Source organism: Thermochaetoides thermophila (assembly GCF_000221225.1).
Source record: "Thermochaetoides thermophila DSM 1495 unplaced genomic scaffold scf7180000011821, whole genome shotgun sequence".
NCBI lineage: Eukaryota > Fungi > Ascomycota > Sordariomycetes > Sordariales > Chaetomiaceae > Thermochaetoides > Thermochaetoides thermophila.
The window spans coordinates 594,559-610,127 of NW_006383037.1; the positions used below are offsets into that span (position 1 = coordinate 594,559).

The 15,569-nt window shown below is 57.0% G+C and overlaps 5 protein-coding genes across 5 annotated transcripts; 3 read left to right on the plus strand and 2 right to left on the minus strand.

Moving 5' to 3' along the window:
* Positions 1–437: 437 nt before the first annotated feature.
* On the minus strand, positions 438–3,109 carry CTHT_0060690 (putative histidine biosynthesis trifunctional protein; the record flags this gene model as incomplete). Its single annotated transcript, XM_006696322.1, has 2 exons — positions 438–631; positions 694–3,109. The coding sequence occupies 2 exons, from the start codon at positions 3,107–3,109 to the stop codon at positions 438–440; spliced, it is 2,610 nt and encodes an 869-aa protein (XP_006696385.1).
* A 924-nt stretch (positions 3,110–4,033) lies between these two features.
* CTHT_0060700 (putative transcription initiation factor) lies at positions 4,034–4,866 on the plus strand (the record flags this gene model as incomplete). The annotated part of the gene is made up of 2 exons (XM_006696323.1): positions 4,034–4,145; positions 4,313–4,866. 2 exons carry the CDS (start codon positions 4,034–4,036, stop codon positions 4,864–4,866), a joined length of 666 nt encoding a protein of 221 aa, XP_006696386.1.
* Positions 4,867–5,593: 727 nt separating this feature from the next.
* Positions 5,594–7,886, minus strand: CTHT_0060710 (uncharacterized protein; the record flags this gene model as incomplete). Its single annotated transcript, XM_006696324.1, has 2 exons — positions 5,594–7,371; positions 7,421–7,886. The coding sequence occupies 2 exons, from the start codon at positions 7,884–7,886 to the stop codon at positions 5,594–5,596; spliced, it is 2,244 nt and encodes a 747-aa protein (XP_006696387.1).
* Positions 7,887–8,822: 936 nt separating this feature from the next.
* On the plus strand, positions 8,823–9,690 carry CTHT_0060720 (uncharacterized protein; the record flags this gene model as incomplete). Its single annotated transcript, XM_006696325.1, has 2 exons — positions 8,823–8,997; positions 9,623–9,690. The coding sequence occupies 2 exons, from the start codon at positions 8,823–8,825 to the stop codon at positions 9,688–9,690; spliced, it is 243 nt and encodes an 80-aa protein (XP_006696388.1).
* Positions 9,691–11,083: 1,393 nt separating this feature from the next.
* On the plus strand, positions 11,084–15,265 carry CTHT_0060730 (fibronectin type 3 domain-containing protein; the record flags this gene model as incomplete). The annotated part of the gene is made up of 3 exons (XM_006696326.1): positions 11,084–11,535; positions 11,675–11,868; positions 11,919–15,265. The coding sequence occupies 3 exons, from the start codon at positions 11,084–11,086 to the stop codon at positions 15,263–15,265; spliced, it is 3,993 nt and encodes a 1,330-aa protein (XP_006696389.1).
* Between the last annotated feature and the right edge of the window lie 304 nt (positions 15,266–15,569).

The following is a 15,569-nucleotide window of genomic DNA, read 5'->3' on the forward strand; positions in this document are numbered from 1 at the left end:
ACTTGAAATCGATCTTTCTTAAATAGGCGTCACATGCAGTGATAGCTACTATACTATGTAGGAGTGTACTAACATGCATCTGAGAGATTTTCGTTCTCTGCGAGTACGTACGGCTATATCTCAGGTATTTTTCTTATTTTATCTCGATTTTTTTTTCCAAGATGCTTATGTTGACCTTCACTCGAAGAGATTGTAAGCTACCTAGGCTGCCGTCCTCTCAAGACCATTTTCACGCACTCAAATAACTCTGAGTTGAATGAGACATATACTCAACACATAAGAACGGGAGATCAAATTGTAACAACTACCATCTACCTTGATCCCATTATTTTCTCTTCTTTCCATATATAACACAAGATCTGGCCACCTAACAGCCGAACTGTATCTATATCATCAATCCACAACATTATCCTCCCCTTCGCCCGTTCATTCCAATTCTAATTCCGGTTCATATAGTCCAACCGGATGCTGACAGCCCTCCTGTGAGCCTCTAGCTCCTCAACCTTAGCCAGGCGCATGACCGCCTCGCCAACATTCCGCAGTCCCTCGGCAGTGAGGTTGGAGCTGGTGATATGCTTGACAAAGGAGGCGAGGTTGACGCCAGAGTATTGCTTGGCGTAGCCGTAGGTTGCTAGAGAAGTTAGTTACCATTAACCATTGCCAACAAATATGAAAGGAAATGGGGGAACCTACGCAAAGAATGGTTAACACCAGCTGAGTAATCCCCCACGCTCTCGGGCGTCCACTGGCCCACGAAAACACTTCCCGCATTCATCACCTTCTCAACCACCTTCTCCGCATCCCTCAACTGCAAAATCAAATGCTCCGGCGCGTACATATTACTAATCTCCATCGCCTCATCCACAGTCTTCACCCTAACCGTCAACGAGTGCGCAATCGACCCCTTGACAATCTCCACGCGCGGCAACTCCATCGCCTGCCTGTGCAGCTCCTCCTCAATCTCCGCGAGCCTCTCGTCCGATAGATCCACCGCAATCAACACCACCTGACTATCCACGCCATGCTCCGCCTGCGAGAGCAAGTCGGACGCCACAAACGCCGGGTTGGCATCGCTGTCCGCAATGACAAGCACCTCAGACGGGCCGGCTGGCATGTCGATGCTCACGTTGGCGTTGGTATCGTTGCTGACGAACATCTTGGCCGCGGTAACGAACTGGTTGCCGGGACCCAGAATCTTGTCCACCTTCGCGATGCTCTCCGTGCCGTAGGCCATGGCCGCCACGGCCTGGGCGCCACCCGCCAAAATAATCGCCTCCGCGCCGACCTTGTGCGCGACGTAGACCACTTCGGGAGTCACCGTGCCATCGGCGCGCGGCGGCGTGGCAAGCACGATGCGCTTGCAGCCGGCCACCATGGCGGGGACGCCGAGCATGAGGGCCGTGCTGGGCAGCACGGCGGTGCCGCCTGGCACGTAGAGGCCTACGGCCTCGATGGGGCGGGAGAAGCGGCTGCAGAGGACGCCAGGCATGGTCTCGACCTGGAGGGGCTTGTCCTCTTTTTGGGCGGCGTGGAATTTGCGAATGTTCTCGAAGGAGATGTCGATGGCTTGGATGGTTTCGGGGGGAAGTTGCATCATACTCTCTGAGAAGGGGGCCTTGAGGACGGGGGAAGTCAGGGAGGTCGCCTTCTCGAATTTGTGTGTGTAAGAGAGGACGGCTTTGTCGCCGTTCTTGCGGACATCTTCGATGATGGGGGTGATGATCTTAAGGATGGCGTCGTAGGACTTTTGTGAGGGGCGCTTGAGCGCCTCGTAGAGCTCTTCCTTGGAGACCTTGGCTAAATCGTACGTCTGCATCTTGATCTTGTCAGAGGCCGGTTCCTTCTTGGGCTCAGGCGCAGGAGCCGGAGCCGGAGCCGGGGCCGGAGCCGGAGTGGCGGGCTTGATGCCCTCTTTCTCAGCCCACTTGCCCTTGGCGTCGCCTGTCCTGCGCTTCACCTTGAAACTCTTGGCATCGAGACTCCTCTCGATGTCGGCCAGAGTCACACCGGCGCTGACGGCCTTGGTAAGAGCAAAGTAGATGAGGTCGGCCGCCTCGAAGGCAACCTCTTCAGGGGTCTTGGCATCGCACAGCTCCTCGGCCTCCTCCATGATCTTGGCTCGCAGGAGCTTCTCGTCATTGAACAGACGAGCGGTGTACGAGCCCTCCGGAGCAGACTGTTTCCTTGAAAAAAGGGTCTTCTCCAGCTTAGCGATACCCCGCAGGTCGCCGAAGCAACCGGACTGCGGCAGGTGGCAGAAGCGACCCTTCTGACGGACGACGAACTTGAGCGCGTCATTATCACAATCCAGTGATATCCGGACCAGCTCCTGGGTGTCACCTGACGTGGCACCTTTATACCACAGACCACGCTTCCGGCTCTGGTAGACGCCGGTCTGTGTTTTAAGGGCCTCGCCAACGCTCTCCTCGCTGCTGTAGACCAGGCCCAGGGCGGTGTCGTGCTCGTCGCAGACAACAGTCGGGATCAGCCCATCCGGGCGGTCCGACTTCCATGTCGACGCGAGGATCTTGGATACGGCCAGCTTGCCGTCCTCCGGCTTGCTCGACAGACCGGTCGAGGGCAGGATGGGGATGGCGTCGAACTGGGCGGTGTAATTGACGAGGCTGGCGAGGTCGGTCCCGGGCACGGGCTTCACAAAGAGGTTCTGGATCTTCTTGGCCTTGGCCTCCTTAGCGAACTGGACGGCCTCGCTGGCAGCCAGGTCGAAGCCAGAGACGAGCAGACCGTGTTCAGTAGCCGAAGCTAGCTGGCTGGGGTTGGAGCCGTAGACGACTGGAGCAACACGGGCACCGAACTCAGCAAAGTCGGCTAGTTGCTCGGGGCGCACAAACACCCTGCGGGCGCCGGCATCGAGCAGGGTGACGACGTCGTCGCGGGACTGGAGGCGTGTGACATCGAAGAAAGCTTGGAACTCGGTGTTGTGCTGGGCCAGGAAGCGCAACAGTTTTTCGAGGGTCTGGGGCGTCACCTCGAAGAAGACGACGCCCAGGCACGAGACCTCCTCGCGCGTTAGACCCTCCTTCTCGCCGGCCAGTCCGGGGGGCACATTGACGCTGACGGCGAAGGGGAGGGGGAGTGTCGTCTCCATGGTGTTGGTGTCGAGTATGAGTCGAAGTTATGGAAGGGAAAATTCTAATTTGCGTCTTCTGGCAAAACAAGGGAAGGTAATTGATTGTCTGACGTGTCCAATTCCGACACGACACTCGTTCTTTTGTCGTTCGGAATGACCTGCTGCCCGTGACACCTTCCCCGAGGCTCTGTTCAAAAAGTTGATGGAAAATCGTCAGTCATCGACTCATCGTTCTCGTCCCCGGCGTCTCCTGTATCGGCACCCCGCTACGTACCGTTTTTTGGTGGGGCAGCTTACAGTGCCCCTCCATCTCTCTCTTGGCTTCTTGGCCCTGCAACCCTCCAATCCCTTTCGAAAGATATTACCGTATCGATAGTGTCAGTGTCGTAATTTTCCTACATCGTGGGGAGGACGAATAAGCTGTGGTCTGTGCGTTCACCTGACGCCAGGCGCGGTCGCGGATCATTGCGGGCTCCGATCGATCCTCAGCGCAGGCGCGAGCTTGCTTGCCCTTTTTGCTGGAGAAACTACACGATTCATCAACTTTCTATTCAGAAGCATTGGGTGCCGTCGACCCGATTGCTAATCAGCTTCGACCCTTGGCGCGTCCTCGCGCCCTATTGAGCAATTCTGACCTCGAGCCAATAATAGAAAATAACTTCCATCGCCATCGCGAGCCCAAAATATCCAGACCTCGGCCCGCGACTCCCGCTTCCCCGTCTTTCTTCGCGCCAAACCATCTTCCTTCATCCTCCATCTCAATTGCTCTCGATGCGATCATCTGGCGACTAAGTATAATATTCTCATCGTGCTCGCCATCGCAGTTCATTGTTAGGCAACTTGCTTGCTTAGCCATCTTGCGACTTGCCCTCTCGACCTGATCGCGCTTAGCAGCCCCGACTTTCTTCACCCTCCATCAAAACTACCTTACAACCCGCCACAATGTCAGCAGCAACAACCGCCCCCAAACAAACGGAATCCTGCCCTCAACTACCGCCTCCGGCGCCCAAACAATCTCAAACACCCCGCAACCCTCAACCTCCCAACCTGCCCCGTCAGCAACACCCGCACAATCTCAAACACCCGCCACAACCCAGCCTCAACAACCAACCTCAACCACGACTCCCTCCCCGCGGCCCCGCGACGCCCGCACCCTCGAACTCCTCCTCACTGCCCAAGGCGTAACCTCCTTCGAACCGCGTGTCTCCCAACTCTTGCTAGACTTCGCCTACCGGCACACCGCCGCCGTGCTCTCCGACGCCCTCCACCTCTCCGCCGACCCCTACATCTCGCACGCCGGCGCCCGCCCCAGCGCCTCGTCGGGCGCCGCGCCCGTCAACGTCGGCGAGGCAAGCATCACCGCGAACGCGGTCGCATTGGCCATATCGAGTCGGTTGGGGTATCAATTCCGCGGCGGAGGAGGGGGTTACTACGGCGGGGGCGGAGGCGGTGCAAGTAAGGATTGGATGTTGGAATTGGCAAGGGAGAGGAATAAAGTGGCGTTGCCGAGGGTGTTGCCGAGTGAGTGGGGAGTAAGGTTGCCGGGGGAGAGGTTTGTTTTGAGTGGGGTTTCGTGGGGGTTGAAGGATGTTTGGGCGGGGCAGGAGGGAGAGAGCGAGGAGGAGAGTGAGCCAGAGGAGCAGGGGGATAAGATGGAAGTGGATGAGAATGGGAAAAATGGGGAGGCGGAGGATGGGGTTGAGGTGGAAGGGGGCACGATGGAGGATGTGTTCGGGGATGAGGGGTTGGAGGATGAGGAGATGGGGGAGGCGTGAGGTTCTTGCCTTTAAGTCGGTCTGTTTTTTTTTTCTAGGTCTGCTTGTCTTCGTTTTCTTTGGGGTCTTTATTTTCGAGGAACGGGACAAAAAGAGGATGATGGATGGAAAGAAGGATGATCTTGTGGTTAAGGAAGCTTATGTATTTGCTTGGGATACTCGGTCTTCCCTTGATACCTGAGGTAGCAACTTCAAAAGGAGTACCAAAAAGGGCGCTCTGGCGTTCTCAGGGCAGGAAGAGAAAGCCGTTTTGAAAGGTGATGCTTTTGAGTTGATCGGTCGTCAAGCATGCCTGCCTGGCAGCATTTTCAGTACTTGGATCTTTGGTCAGGATCTCCTATAAATAACAATTCAAAAGTCACAGTTCACGATCGTGCTTTTCCCACCATTACCATGCTCGAGACTTGGTAGCTGCGTAGCATTCAAGTCTATCTCTGATGACTTAGGTAGGTAGAATGAATAAGTACCGTATGTATAATACCAAAGTATATAATATGAGTCGAGTCTACTAGTAATGCAAATAAAGAGAAGGGAACAAAAACAAAAAAAAGAAAAAAAAGAAAAAAAGAAAAAAAAAGAAAAACCCAAACGCCCCCGCCCAGCCTCTACGCCACGCTATGCAATACCATCATGCCCAAGATAACCGTCCTGCTTCAACGTACAATCGACTCCGTCCTCCTGACCAATCAACAAACCTCCCAACAACAAGCGACCTGAGTCTATCTGTCTATTTCGTCTTCAAGTTCTTAACCCCCGTAATCAGCTCAGCGCTGACATCATGCTCTTCCTTGTTCGCCTCGGCAACCGCCTCTCCCTCTTCCTCTTCTTCAACCTCCTCTTCCTCCTCTTCCTCTTCTTCCTCTTCCTCATACTCGTCTTCTTCTTCAGCAGCCGATCCCCTCGACATATAACTATCCGCCATTCCTTCCCCAACCTCCTCATCCTCTTCTTCATCCACCTCCTCTTCATCTTCGTATTCCTCCTCATCATCATACTCCTCATCCTCCTCTTCGTCGTATTCATCCTCATCCTCATATTCACTCTCCCCCCCTTTTCTTTTCTGTCCCTCCCCATCACTCTCACTGTCCGAAAACTCATCCAGCTCCAGCACCGGCTCCCGCCAGTACTTGAAATCCGTAAACTCCTCCCCGCCGTCCTTCAACAGTGTCGCCACAGGAGGGAAGTAGTGATCCACGACCTCACTCATACTGACATAACTCGTCCGCATCTTGCTCAGCGTTAACAAATCCAGACTAACCTCCGCATTGGAATTGATCGTAAAAATCCTCGTCCTTGGCACGTCTACCGTTCGATATGAGATCTGATCCGTCAATCGGTTGCCAAATCCAGCATAGAACGGGCTCTTTCCTGGTCCATACAAACTCCGGATGTCTCGTAGAGTAGCCATCTTGAAAATATGTGGCTTCCTTAGATAAATCTCCCTCCTCAACGCAGCCATCGTGCGATCCGGACTGAGGATCGTCGGACCCCGCGGCATGCGATACCCTTCCTGCTGTATCCCCGCCAGGTATGCACGAGTGCTGTCCGCCTGCCCGACGGATCGGCTCGTCAGGTACATGATGTTGTAGCCATTTGCGGCAATGTCGCTGTAGAGCTTGGCGACGCCGGCGTGGGTCCAGTCGCGGCCGATCATGTTGAGCACGTGGCCCAGGGCATCGGACTTGGTAATGGTGCCGTCGATGTCGGAGATCACAACGGGCGTGTCCCACTTCCAGAGGTACATGAAGGCGTTGCAGGTGGCGCGGTTGACGGTGAAGGACATGGTGTTTTCGCCAGGCTTGAGGTTGAGGGCCTTCAGCTGGTCGCTAGTCAGGCGGAGCGTCTTGGCGTAGTTGCGGTTGGGGTCGCCTGAGCCCGAGGAGGAGGAGGAGGAGGCGACGTCGCCGGCGGCGGCTGAGGTACCCGGCGAGCTAGGCGGGGTTTGCAAAGCCGACTGGCCCAGGTCGGACTCGGAGCGGCGGTGGCTAGCCGCGCTAGGGGAGGCCGTGGCGTCGCTGCTGTCGCTTTGGTAACCTGGGTCGGAGACGGCGTCGCTGGCGACGTTGGAGGTGCCGCGCAGGGAGGACTCCATGGCGCGCTTCATGGCGGCGTCCTTGGCTTCTTCGCTGCTGTAAATCCAGAGATTGCCGTTCTCGTCAACGCCGAAGAGAGCGCCGATGTCGTAGTTGCCGTCGAGTTCTTCGGAGAGGACCTTGCGGGCGAGGATCTCGGCGCGTAGGGCGTCTTCTTCGTTGTTCTTAAAGCCCGTCATGTCGAGCATCAGGTCGCCTGTTTCGGTGACGTGGGTTGGGATGTTGACGGCCGAGAGCTCTCTTGACAAATTCTTGGCCCTTCGCAGAGCTTCTTCAGGGGGCAGCGGTGGTGGGCTGCGGGACCTTCTAGGACTCTCGCCTACTGCCGACTCTTGGTCACTCGACGAACCTCGTCCGGCACGAGGCGAATCATCTCTGAGCTCTGGCGATGTGGATCGAGGCGTAATCAATCCTGTAGCCGTCAGCAGCCATCCTTCTCCCCTGACCTCATGCGTACATACCATCTCGCCCAACCGACCACATAAACCCCGGATTCGGCTTTGTAAAACTCGCCGACCTCGCCTTCGCTACACCCCCCTCATTCAAACTGAGCGCGTCCGGCTCCTGCAGTGTCGGCTGCCCCGGTTGCTGGGCATTCAGCTTGGGACTCGACGCAGGCGAGACCAACGGCGATGTCTGCAAGCTCTGCGGAATATTCTCGGTCGTCTCGAACACGAAGAAGGCCTCGCCGCCCTCGCCGACCTTCATCGGATACGGCTGGGTGACGCCATTGACCTTGAACTCGACCTTCTTCTCGTACGGCCGCAGCAGGGAAAACTTGCCGAAGCGCACGTGGAAGGGCGAGCAGGCCAGCGTGCCGTCTTCTCGCTCAACGACGATGACGTCGATGGCGCCGCTGAGGGTTGCTGGATTGATCGAGTTCCATGCCGTCGACACGGAGTCGCCTAAGCTCCTGACGTATTGCATGGTTGGCGGAGCGAGCGGCCGAGGGGGATTCTTTGAGTGTCGTGGGAATGACGGAATTGGACTCGATATGGGCCGGGCTTTCGCTGTCAACAGCTGTTCAGCCTTCCCAAATGATTAGGCGTAAGCCAGCCAGGCTCGGGTCGAGATACTGACTAGCAGCAGGTCGGTTTGAAGTCGGTATGGAGGGGCCTCTATCAGGCTGGCGTCCTCTGGAATACAATGGATCGTACTCACAGCCACAATTGCGACTGCTCTTGAGGCCAGCGTCTGGAATGGCGAGATGAGAGGCAAAAGCCCTCTAAATCCCCCCAAAGCCGAGTTCGACCGAGTTCGAGTTATGAGCTCCTGCTCGAGTCCACAGGAGCGGGTCACGACCTGACTAAAAGTCTAATTTAGCGCTTCGCAGCCGATGAGGCCGGGACTGGGACGACAGATGCAACGGAGATGATGCTGGGCGCTATGTATGCACTGATGCAGGCCGTCTGCAGCGCTTGCAGCACTGGTCTGTAGTTTTGCAGATGCGAGGCAAACTCGCAGAGAGGGGAATGCGCGGCGCTTTTAGTGAGGAGTCTGGACGAGGGGAACCATAAACGAGGGAACTGGACTGGACGCCTGAGAGAGCTGGCTGGCAGCTGAAGAGGTTCCCATGGACTGACTGGCGGTTACCGTTCTGGATCGGTGATGACGACGCCGACGTTGAATTGGGCAGCGAGGGGGATGCGATGAATGCCCGTCTGGCGTGGACTGCTGGATTTGCCGAGGACGACGTCCGCAACGCGGGCAACGCAGCAGGCCAAAGCTGAAATCTTTTTTTTTTTTTTTACAAAAATCCGAATCAAAATCAAACAAACATCGTCGGACGCGGTGTGGAAAAACGATGGGGGACGGCTCCTCGTCTTCTTGAATGCCGACGTTAAGGACCCGTGGAGCACATGGATGGAGCCCCAGCAGCCCCAGGCCCCCAGCGCTGTCTCGCAGCCCGCCAGCCCAGCCCAGCCAGTGCCGCTGCAAGACAATCACGAGGGCGACAAGGTCCTCCAACAAACGCCGAGCCCATCGGCCCCCAGCATAGGGCCGGGAAAGAAGGCCGAGCAGGCCGAGGACAGCCTTGGTACCTGCCAATTCAGGGGAAATCAGCGGTGAGCGATGGTACCTGGCAGGTACCCCTGGCACTCCGAGCTCTGTTTTCCAACGCTCAACGGGCTCACATTGGATCCTGGATACATTCACAGGCACCCGCATCCCCGGAATTTGAACCCTTGTCGCTGGCACCCGCGCGTCCTTTTTCTCTGCGCCGCTTTCAAACTCATTCCAGCCCCAGGTCTCCTCGTGAGTCGCTGATGTCATGCGGCTTCATAGCGGACGTCCCAATGCCAACACCGACCTTGCCTCTCCCGTACAAGGCCCCGCGCAGCGGATCAGAGGAAATTTGGTCGTGATCGGAGTGACACTCTGCTAGGTAAATTATTATAAAGAGCATTTCATGCATTTTGCGAAGCCAACAACCGCAAATACGAGTCCAGCAGCTCTTCGACGGCCCGAGATTAACGGTCTCATTCTAGAGCCAGGCACACGGTGGTAACAATAAGCTCAATCAGTTCCAGGTTGCCGTCCGAACGATGACCAACTGACTGACTCTCCGTCCGGCATTGAAGTTGGCTGAACGGTTCCGTTGCAACACTACAGCCTGTTGGTTGCTTGTGTTCTGTGCCGAGCTGGCGTTTGCTTGGCATCAGGGGACCAGGGCGGCGGCCCGCAGCAGCAGCAGCAGCAGCAGCAGCAGCAGCAGCAGCATATGCCGTAGAACAAGAGCACTCACAGCTCGCCCGTTGGTTGGGGCAAGCAGCCCGCCAGGACCACAAAGAACGGCTCGGACTGGATAAGAGAGGGGCACGGGAAGAAGCACCTGACCTGAGCACCGGACCCGGCCTCAAACTCCTGAAACTCCGCCTGGGCTGGAAGCGCTTTCAGGCGGTATAAGATCCGCAGAACCGGCTGCGGCACCCGCTGTTGTGATATTTTGGTCTATCAGACTCCGTAGGGCTTTGCCAGGTAGTCGGTGAGCTGTGTTTGGCATGACCCTGTCAACTGACTCGTCCTGGCGGTGGGATCGGGCTGTGCCAAGCTAAATCATGCGTCTCCCTTGTCGTACACAAAGATCTGTGTCAATACGTGTTGCATAAGGCTACACCTCGAACATCATATAAACGGTCAAGTTCAACTTTGCTGAGAGCATTGGCTGTTTGTTGTTTCGAAACATCCTGTTGGTTCCCAGGCAGAAAGGCACATGAATAAGGTAATCGGGCTTGATACTAAGCCTAGCTGCGTAGGTATATTACATGCAACTATGCGTCAGACACTGCACCTCTCAAAGGCGGCAACGAGGGGTGGTTTAACCAAGGAGAGCCGCACATCAGAGCATTGGACGGAGAGGCAAACGCCATTGCTTCGATCTGAAAATCGAGGGGCATGCAGCGGAAGCGGGCAGCAATGAGATTGGACCATCGGTGCTCATGCAGCAGCACGATGTCTGCTGTGCAGTGCCATCACAATATTCGAGAGGCTGATCATAAACATGCTGATTGAGGGGGGTTGGAGTCTGACAGTGGCATTGATCACAAAAGAGGGAGAGAAAAGTTCATTGAGTTGGGAGAATTTTGGAGCAGTGAAGCAGCGATTCACGAATCATCAACCTGTCAGCCCGAGGGTCCAGCGGCTTGAAGTGCCACCCGTCAGCTGTCACTGTGGCTCAGACTGACCACCCTGATCAAGCCACATCTGGCTTGGTAGCAGCTCCACCACGCAACAAGCAGAGCAGCCTTCGGCGGCTTGAATCAAACGCCAATGCTGACTGGTCGACTGGGTGGTGCCTCCATCCATGAATGTCTGGCGCCGGCAAACGTCTCCATTTTTTTCACCACTGTCCATGCGTGACTGACACCGGACGCCGGACGCAGACAAAGGCGGGCGGGCCAAGTGGAAGCGAATCTGTCGGCCGCCGGGGAAGACGGGAAGACTGGACATTGGGCACACTCTCTAAGTGTATTTTTTTTTATTTTCTTTTTGTCCTTTTTTTTTTCCCTCTCCTCTCATCCTTCCCCTCCAGGGTGCCTTACTCTCCCTTTGCGACGACAACAAGACCCTCCATATCCTCTCCTCATCCGCATTCCCTCCCCTCCGGCTCCTCTCCCCCTTCCATGTCTTTACAACTCCTCTCCAACTTGCACGCCTCTGATTCCTCCCGCTGTTTTCCCGTTGCGCGACTCGAAGCTGTCACGACGACGACGACCTCACCAGACGACGATAACATCCCCTCTTTCGCCGGCCTCTGCGACCCCCTCTCGACCGACCGCAGCGCTGCCACTACGATCGCGGCTATGTCATGGATCTCCTGGCCGTCGCTGGTGCCCACGATCCTCATTATCTCGGCTAGCCTCGCCTGGTGCTTCCGGGAGCCTAAGACCGCCCGCTTCAACCTGATTGCCGCCGTTGGCGTCGCCCTACTCGGCTGGGTTGTGGCGCCCGACTTGTCCCGCGAGATCTCCTTTTCCATCTACGCCGCCGCAGTCGACGCCGTCGCTGCCCTGCGCTTGCATCTACTGATCGCGAAGCACTCCAACATGCTGCTGACCGGCGCCGCTGTCGTATGGTACGTTATTAACATTGCTGCTGTTTGTTTGACTGTCGCCCGTGCTCTCGGTCGCGGTCGCGCGCCCCTTAGTCCGTGCCCCGCGATCTGCGACCGTCGTACCCCCGCTTGCGACCTCGAAGCTTACTCTTCTCCTCAGGTTGCTGCGGAGGACTTGGCAGACCCTGTGGAAGCCTGTGCCCGAGTTGATCAACATCCTGGGTGTCGACGTGCCCGATCCTCCGGATGTGTCGTTGGCCGGCATTCGATCTGACGCTGCGACCATCAACTGGACTCGCCCGCCGCCGAACCGATCTGTCTCCAAGTTCCTGATCCAGGTCAATGGCGTGGTTGGTGAGTGGCTCCAAGCTCCTTCACAGAAAAACCAACACTGACAGTCTCAGTTGGCGAGGTGTCTGCCAACCAGGAGCCCGCAATCGTTGTCAGCGGCCTGAAGCCGGACCACTTCTACAATGTGCGCGTCATCGCCGTCGGCTCGAACAACTTCCAAGCAGGCAGCCGGGTGATCCGACTGCGGACCTTTGGCCGCGACGGGCGGCCTCAGCTCGGCAATTCTCGTCTCCCATCGAGTTTTACCCCCGAAGAGCCCCGCAGCACAGCATCAGGCGATGCGGGCGACGACAGCTCGGGCGGCCGAGTCCCTTTCCCTGCTCTTGAGGTACCTACCGTCCAGGAACCAGTGGTCACCCCAGCCCGGGATGGACACTCTGGTGGAGGCTCCGGCCCTCGCCGTAATACAGTTACACGACGCCATTCGCCTTCCACGACGAGTATCGATCAGCAGCCGCCACCGCGCGAGGAGCCCTCCGAGGACCCTGAGCAGACCTTACCCGAGTTGACAGAGAAATTCGAGAAGATCCGACAAGAGACCGAGGATGTGCTGGCCCAGATTGCGAAGGAGGAGGCTGACAATAGGTTGTTACTAGAGGAGCTCGAGGCGGATAAACAGGAGAAGAGAAAGGAGCAGAAGAAAAAGGAAGAGCAGACAGAGCGATTAAGGAAGGACGTGCACTCTACGGAGCGCGCCATGCGCAATGCCTTGCAGCGCAAGGCGCAGAAGGAGAAGCAGTTGAAGGAGAAGAGGAATGAGCGAGAGAAGCTCTACGATAGTATCGCCAAGTGGGAGAAAGGCGTGGAGGAGATGGTCAAGGAGCGTGAAAGTTTCGCAGAGACCATGAAGGAGATGGAGGAAGAGCGAGACCAAAAGGTGGAGCAATTTCGGGCAGAAAACGATAGTCTGCTGGCGGAGTGCTCGCGCCTGGAGCAAGAGCTGAAGGAGAAGAGGGAGCAGGTCAGAGAGCTCGAAGAGGCCCGGAAGCATCTGCCCGGAGGGGATGAGGACCCTGGTGAATGGCGCGAGAAGCTACAGGAGATCAGGAGGGAGTGGTATCGGAAGCAGAGAGAGCTGCAGGATGCTCTGGCTTTTGAAACTCGGCGGGCTAGAAGCCTGGACGAGCAGCTGCGCATCCTCAGCATGCAGATCCAACACATCCCCCAGCCCCCCTACGGGTTATATGCACAGCCGGGCGTTCCCCCTCCCATGGACTACGACCCTACTGCGCTGTCCCAGCTCAAGAGACGGACTCGACCTAGCAATTCGATTTCCAGCGTCTCTATGCCGCAGCCCATGCCAGCCTACACCCAGATGGACCCAGCTATGTCAGTGCCTGCTCCCGCAGGGTTCTCCAGCGCTCGCTCTGCCAATGCCCCTCCCGGCTTCGCTCCCGGCCCATTCATGAACCTCTCGACTGACATCCCGAGCCGTCACGATGACCTGAGCGGCAGAACTGCGCCGCTGAGCCCATCAGCCACCGCTCTTCTGCCGTCCAACATCTTGGCAGATATCGACGATGATGGCCCTAACCCAGTTTCGCGCTTCGACCCGGATCCATTCCCGGTCCTGCCCCGCCAGCGAATGACCCCCGACAATGCCCCCAAGTCGCCAGCATCGTCTGGCAAGTCATCCCAGAACCTGTTTTCGAGCCCGCACGGCTCCAGCAGCAACCTGCCGTTCCCAGCCTTCCAGAACGACACCGCCGACAGGCTCTCGCTCCACGGGCCCGGCAGCATCCCATCGCCCGCCGCGTCGGAGCAACCTCGCAACAAGCTGAGCGGCTTCTTCTCTTTCCAACGGTCTGGTCCTACCAAAACGTTGGAGAATGAAGGCCCGCTGCTCGGCAGCCTCAAGCCCTCGCAGAGCCAGTCCTTCCCTAGGCAGACCGACGACCTAGAAGTGGGCAACAAGCGCCGCGTCAGCCTGTCCAGCACCTGGAATGTGTTCAATCGTAACTCAGTCGGACCCGAGATCGGCGGCGGTGGCGGCAGCGGCAGTGGTGATTCCCATGCCACCGCGGCGGCTCCGGGCTCCCGCCTTTTCTCACGCAGTCTGAACCCCTTCTCTTCCTCCCGCAGCAGCCTTTTCGGCGAGCGCGACCCCAGCAGCCCGAGGCCCGCTAGCATCGCCTCGACCGAGTTCCCGCGCCCGTCAACTGAGTCGAACTCGATCTGGGGCCCGCTCGGTGGTGAGAAACAGAGCCGGCTGTGGTCGCCTGATGTGTCATGGTCGAGGAACCCCTCGCGCAGGCCGTCCCTCCATGGCTCGCCGTCGGCACTGAAAACGAGCCTGGCATCGGCCGAGGATGAGATCCTGGGCGAGGAGATGGTGCCGAATGTGAAGGACGTGGGGGTCATTGGGAGTCGACCACCTGTTCAGACGCAGGCCCAGAATCAGAACCAGAGTAAAGCGGCGCTGGGCCGTCTCAATCCCAACGCGCCGGCCTTTATTGGCTCGCTGTTCAAGTCCAAGCCTGATAAGGACAAGGACGGCAAGGACCAGAAAGACAAGGCTAAGGCTGACCACCACAAGAAGGACAAGGACAAGTCTTCGTCCAAGGCCAAGGAGAGTAAGGATTCCTCTGCCAAAGACAAGACCAAGACCCCGGACACAACCCCCGCCTCCGTCGCCAGTAGTGGCATCTTCGACCTAGACTCCTCCCCTCTCCAACCGCGTATGTCCCGCGACGCAATCTCCGTACACACGCACACCTCCGCCGTCTCCGAATCCCGCGACTCGCTTTCGTTGGATCAATCCTTCTCCAACACTCCCTCCGAACCCGCTAGCATAATCAGTGGGCTGTCCAGTTCCTACAAGGACGACACCGCAAGCCAAACTAGCGGTAGCAGCAATGTCGTCAGGAAGTTGTTCCGCAAGAGCAGCTCCAGTAAGTTTGGTAGTGGACTGTTCAAGAAGGCTTCGAATACGAGCAGCGCGGCTACCGGCGCTGGGACTCAGAATGGGGGCTCGGACAAGAGGGTGTCGATCGACAGATCGAGCGACTTCGACGACCTGAATGAAGAAAACGGCTCGCTGAGCTTCCTTGGCCGCAGCTTCGACAGTATCTTGTCTGTATCAGCCTCCAGCACTGCGTCCAGTAGCCATAACCATCATCACCTTGCCCTCGCTCCGACGCTGAGTTCCGGAGGGAAGAGTAGCACCAGCAGTAGTGCCACTCCCGTTGGTGGAGCAGGGAGCAGCACGCCGAAGGAGGCTAAGGCGCCGGTGAGGTGGTTGAGCGGATTTGGGAAGAAGAAGAAGGAGAATGGGAATGGGAATGGGAATGGGAAGGTAGGGGAAATTCCGGATGAGGATAAGGCCCTTACGCCGGTGGATGTTTCTTCTTCCGGGCTTCTCGCTGAAGAGACCAACGCTGGGAATGGCAATAACGTTTAGGTATTTGTTGTTGCTGACTGAACGGGGGTTGTTTTGGGGGGAAAAGAAAAGGGGGGGGGGGGGGAAGAAGGTTCGGGTAGAGAAAACTAAATAAAAAAAAGATATGAAAAAGGGGGCTCAAAAAAGCAAATAAACTGTATGTATGTATGTATACAGCAGAAGTTGGCAACAGCGGCAGCGGCGTGCATAGGTCTTACCGTATGTTGTAGAAGCAACTGTTTGAAGGACTTGCATAGTACGGGGTCATGTACTGCTACCATAACAAGACAACCAATCAATGGGTCCTGGGATTGGCCTTGGGCGT